Source organism: Gekko japonicus, unplaced genomic scaffold (assembly GCF_001447785.1).
Source record: "Gekko japonicus isolate JY-2015 unplaced genomic scaffold, Gekko_japonicus_V1.1 scaffold2826, whole genome shotgun sequence".
Classification (NCBI taxonomy): domain Eukaryota; kingdom Metazoa; phylum Chordata; class Lepidosauria; order Squamata; family Gekkonidae; genus Gekko; species Gekko japonicus.
This window is the reverse complement of record NW_015172095.1, coordinates 89,089-97,799: the sequence shown is the minus strand read 5'-3', so window position 1 is coordinate 97,799 and position 8,711 is coordinate 89,089. Positions and strand designations below refer to the sequence as shown.

Below are 8,711 nucleotides of genomic sequence, written 5' to 3'. Positions count from 1 at the left end.
GTTCCGTGCACCATGCTGGCCACATGACCACGGAAACGTCTTCGGACAGCGCTGGCTCTTCGGCTTTGAAACGGAGATGAGCACCGCAACCCTAGAGTCGGATTCGACTGGCTTTCGAGCAAGGGAACCTTTACCTTTACCTTTTTAAACATTAGTAGATAGTAATGTTTACCTTGATACCAGGTGAAGAGATACACCTGCCGATTTCTGAACAGTAATCTGGGATTGCAGACAAAAAGCCAAACCAAGTCGCCTCCCCTGGCAATTCTATTTAGGACTTCACCCAAGGCCTATTCTATTTAGGACTTCATCTGTTTTAAATCTCAACGAGAAGGACCTTGGTAGCCGGCTCCCTCTTCTGGCCATGTCAACAACGTCGCGATTGGCTTCTCATATCGCTAACGGGTTTTGTTTTTTTGTTTTTTAAAGGAAAAGAAAAACTTTTGAGGGCCTTCTCTTCTGATACTTACGGTGCGCGACTGTCTAAGCATGAAGTTCAAGTAGACTGTTCGCAGGTTCCGTTTCGGGGTCTCGTAGGAGGCAGTGCACGGGATGGAAACCTTCCCGTCTTGCTGCGGCTACTCTTAACGCCCGGGACTCTCCGCAGAGCTGCCCCCCCCCCCGGCCCCTCAGGCAAAGCGCGATGGGCTGCAAGGGGAGCAAAATGGGCTGCTGTGAAGCCAGAAGAAAGGTAAAAGGGGAAGAAAGAGACAAAAGTTTGGAGGAGGAGGGAGGGGGCGTTTGCACCGATTTCCTTGGCAAGGTTGTTTCTAGCACCCTGGGAAACCTTAAAGGCAAGGGGATCGGTGGGGTGCAGTTTCCCGTCCGCCAACCTTTTTACCTTACAAATATCTAGAGACCAGAGTATACGCTGTCTTCCGGCATCCTGTCCCAGCAATAGAGAAAGAAGCTGTCTGGCGGCAAAAGCCTCCGGGGTCCACGACAACAATGACAAAACTCATTGTGTGACAGCGTTTGCCTACCCCCAGGCAGCGAGGGAAGCAGGCGCTAAAGCACGTCCTCTTTGAAAGGCTGGGGAAGCCGGTATTACACCCCCCCACCCCCACTTTCAGACAAAGAGATTTCTTTCTAACTGTAATCAGAAAGTGAGCGAGGAAGGGAGCCTGGAGGAGCGGGCCAGCAAACTTCGGCGCGCCGTTACAGGCTGCAAATGTGCCTACTTTGTATCTGCATCGATAGCGACCCATGGTTGTGTGAGTGATCCGCAAACGCTTGTTGCTGAGGTTTTGCTCCAAAAAAAACCAAACACTTCAGGGAGAGACCCGTTATCTTCCACAGTACTTTCCCAGCGTCTTTCTTCTTTATGTAGGAATTAAGATTCGAATCTACTGACTACTAACAAAGGCTGCGGTCACACACATGAGATAATCCACTTTCAATCCACCTTCAATGAATTCAATATTCATTAAATTAACTAATTTGAAACAAAGGCATTGTCTCTTCTGAGTCCTTCTTGTATAATCTGGTGAATTTTTAAAGCGAACACATGCATTTGGTTTTTCAAATGCACCTGTATATAATTCTCGAAGATCATTTCTAGCAAATTAGCAAGCTTTTTTAAAGAAGCAAGTTCCATGTTAAGAAGCAACATGACTGACTTCAGAACAAAGTTTGAGTCCAGTGGCACCTTTAAAAGCAATAAAGTTTTATTCAAGGTATAAGCTTTGCTGCGCAAGCACACTTCTTCAGATACAGAGAAATAGAAGTGTGCTTGTACACAAAAGCTTATACCCTGATTTAAACTTTGTTGGTCTTAAAGGTGCTACTGGACTCAAACTTTGTTCTGCTGCTTCAGATCAACACAGCTACCCACCTGAATCTGACTTTACTTCAGTTTAGGGTCCTCCAGACTATTACTGTCCCTAGAATTAAGACAGATGCTTTAGAAAATTTTGATGGAGTGTCACAGGATAAATAACCTGTGGATGACCTCCACAGTACTTACTTTGTGGATAAGATGCATTATCAGTCTGCAGTTTCTGAGATACTTTCCAAGGGTCATATGGAGCAGGAGGGACAGAAAGAGAGTAGCCTTTTTCTGGAAGTATATTTTGCTTTTCCAGTTGCCTGTTTGGTTAGACTTGCAGTTTATCTGAGAAAACAGAAAGCTGCCCTGAAGCTCTTGCAGGAGGTTTGGGCTTCTTGAAATCTGAAATCATTGTGTTCTTAAGAAAAATCATGACAGTCTCTGAAACAGATTTCAAGCCTGGTTTAACTATCTCATGTAAATTTTTGATATTGGAACTTTTGTGCAGAAACTGTAGTTTCATTATAGTGAAGTGGGCATTTAAGAGCTGGCATAATCCAAAGGAAGTTTAGGCCAGATCCTCTGAATTTTACAAATATCCTTCACTGCTCTGCCAGTTCAATCCTAAACAGGTCTGCTCATAATCTTGCTGAAGTCTACTCAATGGGTCTTACTCCCAGGAAACTATTCTTTGGATTGCACTGTGCAGGTGTCAAATGTGTTCATGGGTTTCGAGAATTAGGGCTATATTGTTGGGTAAAGAAATAATTTAATTCCATCTATCAGCAGTGTTTTCTTTCAGAAAAAAATACGATGTTCCAGGAACATTTGGTATGACTGAATAAGATCATGTTTGTGAAGCATGTACTTAGAGCATGTAACACATTGCTGCTAAATGTGTGTCATCGTCAACATGAGTGTTCTGTTCAGAAAACATCTCTCTAAAACTGAATGGGAATCAATTACAAAATGCAGTTGCTAATTTAAAAATAATGTAGATAGATAGATTTCAGGTTTCAGACCTGCTGGGAAGCCAAACTCTGATTGTGATACCCTGCCCACTAGTCTCATATGGGGTTCGCCATAGTTGCAGACTGGAAAGGAAAATGCATTCTGCACATGCTCAGAGGCCTACATGCCTTTATATGATTTAATTTTCAAGGGCTGGGCCCTAGCGAGCCCAAACTGAAATTAAGTCCCGTCAAAATGATGGTTCTAAACTCTGCAGAAATTCATAGCTGTACAATATTAGGAATATAAGAACGTTCAATATTCCATCACGTATACTTTTTCCCAGTTCCTGGGGAATACCAAGCTAAAAAGCATACATATCAATGAAAAGGATTCTGTGGAAAGGGTTGCCAAAAAACATCTGTGACTTTTTTGTTGTTGCAATGTACACCTGTCTCTGATCAATAAATATGCTTAACTACATTGTGAAGTGCATTAATCTCCTGCATGCAGGGTCAGGCATTTCCATATCAGTCCAGTCAGAGCTTGGATAGCAGTCTTTCTCCAGTTTGAAAAATGTAGTATGCAAGAGATCTGGTATTTGGATGCACACTGCTTTCAGAGATGTGGCAGGAATTGTAAATAAATATGCACACTTTGTTTCTTGTATCATATTTGTACACTACAGATTAATTTTATATGAAAAGTTAGTGACAATTTTTTACAACTTCCAAAACAAGAATATCAGTTTCAGGACTCCAAATCTGTACAGAAAGACATATGATAAAAAATGATGTTTTCAGTGGCTGCTATGGCCACAGGCCCTCTGCTCAGACACAGCAAATTTCAGGCTTCTGTGTTTACTGGCAGTGCTGCCAAAACCTTCTTGGTTGTGCTTTTACAGACATAATCAAATAACATGAAGTACTTCTCTGAAGTAGATTTGTTTCTGAGGGTCAGAAAATACCACAGTTTAGCTGGTCCAGTACATCTGGGAGCTTGCTGGGATTGTGAGGTCCTACATGCCACAGAAGGGTACATCTGCCCAATAGTTAAGATGGTCATCTGAGGCCCCAGCCTCTGGAGGAGAGGCAGTTGTATACTGAACACAGGATCTTTTCTACTATTGCACCCAAACTTGGATAATCTTTCCCGTGGCATGGCTCTCTTAGCACTATCTTTGTTAACATTTAAGTGCCATGGGAAGCTGCATGCTTTGAAATGGCGTTTTAAGATTGTCTATCTGGGTTTACTGCCGTTTTTCTGCATTCTGTTTTTAATCCTGCTGGGTGCTAATGTTGTGTGGCTTGGTGTTTTAGTGTATGTTTAACTTTATTTCTCTCGCTTGTATTTTTTTAACATTTTCTTTTGTAAACTGCCTTGGGAGCTACATGCCAAAATAGCAAGGTGTAAAAACCCATATAAATAAATAACATTATTTTATGTCAGTGAGCCAGGAATTAGTGGAACTAATTATGGGAAAGACATCAACTGTATCATGGATAGCAAGGATACATAACATTTGAATATTTCCGTATAGTAAGGGTCATGAATCAGCCAAACTCGAGCACTTTTAATCACATTATTAGCATACGTCTAACCCTCCATTTGAAATCAGTGGCTTCTTATAGTTTCAGAAGGAAGAAGGGAGCTTTGACTCTGGCAGGCTTATACCCTGAAGATCTTGTTGGTCTCTCAGGTGCTAATGTTTTTGAAAAACTGTTGGTCTGTGAGATTCCGCTTCAGGGATGAAATCAGTTTAATTAATGAATTGACTAAAGTTGGATTAGTTACCTCCTAGTCAGGGGTCATTACCTGCAAGAGCGCACAGGAGCAGAGCTCCGGCAGTAAAGAGCCCAGGGGGCGGGCACATGCAACAAGCCCCACCCCCTGCTCCCAGCAGCCCTCAGTCAGAGCAAGAAGCAGCCAGGTAAGCTGCAGAGGCCCCCCCCCGGGGCCCCGGGCCAAAACAGTCCAGTGGCACCTTTAAGACCAAGTTTTATTCAGGTACAAGCTCTCCCTCCTCTGTGAGGACAGATCTGCACATCCGTTCCCCCCCCCATAGCTAGCAATCCAAAACAGTCCAGTGGAGCCTGAGCAGTGGGTGTTGCCTTCTGACACACTTCCGATGATGTCAGGGGGTGTGGCATATGCAAATAAGTCACGCTAATGAGTTATACTAATGAACTCCTGCACCTCTTTTTCTACGACATGACCCCTGCTCCTAGTGTTCTTTAGCCCTATTACTGTGCTTACAATCAAGGCAGTAAAATGTTTATTCATGGGTGGCCAATAATTACCATGTGCTTGTGGTGGTTAGGCCAGGCAAGCTGTTGATGAGTACGGGGTATGATCTTGCATGCGTGGCATGAGATGGATCAGAAAGTGTTTTGCATGCTAAAAGGGCTAGCTAATGAATGTATAAGAAACACACGTGCTCATGGAAAATCTAGGTATCCAGCGGTGTTGGCATGTAAGAATAATCTCTAGAAAACTCTGTGGCTAGTTCCGGTGCCTCTGTTCCCTCCCGGCATCTTTTAAATGACCAAATGCAGAAAGTACCTGAAAATGTGAAGATACGTAATGTTTGAAAGTAGTGGTGAGTTTAGTCCAGATGCACCAGAAGAAGTTTGCTGTTTATATATAGGAGAACACTTATGCCCACTCTTGGACTGAGGTGGCAGAAACTGTATTGCTTAAGGTGGCAGGTGAAGGGGGATAATTTTGAATGCTCCCCCATGTAAAAAGTTCCCCGCATGTCACTAGCACGTTAGAAAGTGAGAAAATGGGAGCCAGTCGAGAATTCTGCCACTCAGGTTGCCACTTTATCCTACATAGCACAGCTCTCAGTAAGGTTGGCGATTCTAGTTTACGAAATCCCTGGAGATTTGGGGATCGTGCCTGGGGAGGACAGAGGTTGGGGAAAGGAGGGCGCTCAGCAGGGGTGTAATTCTATAGAGTCCACCCTCTGAAGCTATTTTCTTCAGGGGACCTGATCTCTGTAGTCTGGACTGGAGATCAGTTGTAATTCTGAGAGAACTAGAAGCTGGAGGTTGGCAACTCTAGTTCTCAGGCCTGCTTCACACAGGTAGGAGAATGAGGGGGTGGTACCAACTGTAGTTCCTGAGACTGCAGATTCCATTTTGGAATGCTGCCTTCTGTGTTCAGAATTCCTTGCGAGTAGAAAACCACCATACTGAGCAAAAAGAGTGGGGCAGAACTTTCCCCGCTGGAGTACTTTTCTGTTTGCATTGAGTTTTTAAATGCCAGGGTACATTCAAATCTGGAAGCTGCCACTTGCACTCTGAAGCAACGCATTCAACTGCCCCAGGACCCTGCCATCATATTCTTCTGCACGTCTGAACCTGACTTTGGACTTTTACCTGCCATTCTGTGAGTCTTCAGCCTCTTTCTACCCCCTACCCTGGGCTGTATGTATCGGGAACGGTGATCTCATAACTGGATTTGGGAGTTTTACCTGCTTCTTACCTATCTCCCTAAATGCAAACATTCAGGTTAGGAGGGCAACCTTATTTGTCAGCCTATACTAAAAGAAGAAACAGACATTCTTAGGACAGAGAGGGATTTGCGGGATACTAGCCAAAAATAATTTCATTTAGGTAGGCTTGTTCCTATCATATGTCGCCTTGCCTCCTCGTCATTTCAAGTGTGTGGGTTCTGGTAGGCCTCAGCCTTTCCTGTCACCTATTTTTGTTTCTTAAAAGAGCAAGACGATAAGGAAGTGATTGTGTTGATGCAGCGCACAAGTAGCCCACAGAGATGTGTAGCAATAAGAATGCTGGATTGTGCTGCCAAGAGGCTGCAGTGTTACATTATATCAGGGCTGGAATTCAGCTGCCTAGCACCCAATGTATGTTTATAGCTTCATCTCTGATGGGAAGAAGGGGCTGAGCAATGCCTTGCCATCTTGAGAGTGATCAGGGTTGTCCTGGCTGGCCTCCAGGCTTGGATTAAATATATTGCCCTACAAAAGAACAGCTCTGCAACAGCACACAGTTGTATCAGATGTGAGCAGGCAGAACCTGATCAGCAGGCTAGAATACTGCACCGCAAAGAGGAAACACTGGATGTAAATGGGAAGGAGGGGGTGTCCAGAAGGGTTTTTTCATGTATTCTTTGGCTCCACTAAAGTCCCTCTCTGGCTGCAGTCAGATGGGCAATTTGGCCCGATACAGTCGCGTTACCCTAACAGATTAAATGGGCTCATTCACACTTCGACATCTGGCAGCTGTTCCCCAGTTGTAAATCAAGGGTGTAGCCTTTCCAATTTCCCGGGGGGGGGGGCTGGGGCTGGGCCAGAGGCATTGCTTTGCTAGGAGCAAGGGTGGCTCCCGGGGGAGGCTGAGTACCTTCCTGAAAATTTCGGCTGGGGCTAACGCCCCGCCGCCCCCACGAAGATTACGCCTAAACCACCCCATTGTATGATGGACTGGATACAGAGTAAATAGCCACCAGAGACGATCAAGTGTTTTCAGATCTCCATGCATTGATCGCATGTTTCTGGATGTCTGAACACCCCAGGTGCATGCTCAAACCGGTCCGGAAGTGTGAACCTTTAGTTTTGGTTTTGCTGTATTGTGTTTTAAAATGTTAGAGCATATGTACACCCAAGAAATGTTCTTTTAAAAGGGTCAACATTGTTATTTTAAAAAATAATAATAAGACCAGACCACGCACTCCGTGGTTGACGCGCAGCACTAATCTGAACAGTCAACCACGGAAGAAGCATGCGGTGAGGCCCAATCAGGGTGGGAGTCTGATCGAAAATTTCTGTCACAAAATGCGATGGAGTAATTAGTGGCACACCCAAACCACACCAACCTGCCAGTCTGACCACAGCCCCTTCTGTGTACTGTGTGTTCCACTTACACTTTAAATTGACTATAGTTTTGGTCTTCCACTTTCCCCCCTCGAAGATTGCTTGTTTGGAGAGCCAGTTTGGTGTAGTGGTTAAGTGCACGGGCTCTAATCTGGGAGAACCGGGTTTGATTCCCCACTCCTCCACTTGCACCTGGCTGGATGACCTTGGGCAAGCCATAAGTCTGGCACAGCTGTTCTTGAAAAAGAGCAGTTTCTGTCAGAGCTCTCTCAGCCCCACCTACCTCACAGGGTGTCTGTTGTGGGGAGGGGAAGGGAAAGGAGTCTGTAAGCCGCTCTGAGACACCTTTGGGTAGTGAAGGGCAGGGTATAAATCCAATCTCTTCTCTTCTTCTCTTCTTGTACAGCAGGTCTGGTCTTGATGGTTTCCCCAGTAGGGTTCTCACTTCTTAGCAAGCATTAATCAGCCATGGGGCAGGCCCCAGCAGAGCCCACGTGTGCAGAGCTGCTGTGTCAGAAGATAAAGAGAAAGGGTCAATTGGCAATGTACAAAAAATTCTGTTCTAAGGTCTCTCTCTCTCTCTCTCTCTCTCTCTCTCTCTCTCTCTCTCTTTTTTTTTTTTTCTTTGTTATAGCGGGTCTCTCTCTCTCTCTCTCTCTCTCTCTCTCTCTCTCTCTCTCTCTCTCTCTCTCTCTCTCTCTTGTGTTGAGGTGATATGAGGAAGGAAAATGCAGCCAAAGACAGCAGCAGTGTTCAGAGAAGCTGTTTTGGATGCACAGAAAAGCCTCGGCTGAAAATGAAAAAATCGTCTGCAAGCGTAGTGATCCAAAAGTCTTAAAGCATAGCACCTTTGACTTGAAAGGAAAGGATCCAATCTATATGGAGAGATGTTTCTGACAGGTTCATCAGCCTTCAGATGGGGCCCAGAGATCTTCTGGAATTACAGCTGATCTCCAGACTGCAAGAGATCAGTTCCCCAGGACCAAATGGCTGCTTTGGAGGCTGGACTGACTCTATGGCAGTGATGGCGAACCTTTTAGAGACTGAGTGCCCAAACTGCAGCCCCAAACCCACTTATTTATTGCAGAGTGCCAACACGCCAATTTAACCTGAATACTGAGGTTTTACTTTAGAAAAAAACAACTCATACAT

General features: G+C 44.8%; 1 protein-coding gene across 1 annotated transcript in view; it reads left to right on the top strand.

Annotated features, from left to right (window-relative positions):
* Positions 1–457: 457 nt before the first annotated feature.
* CCDC69 (coiled-coil domain containing 69) overlaps positions 458–8,711 on the top strand; it is a 54,499-nt gene continuing 46,245 nt past the window's right edge. The window contains exon 1 of the mRNA XM_015420934.1: positions 458–691. Within this exon, the coding sequence (XP_015276420.1) occupies positions 644–691 (48 nt within the window). The 5' untranslated portion in view covers positions 458–643. The remainder of the gene's footprint in view (positions 692–8,711) is intronic.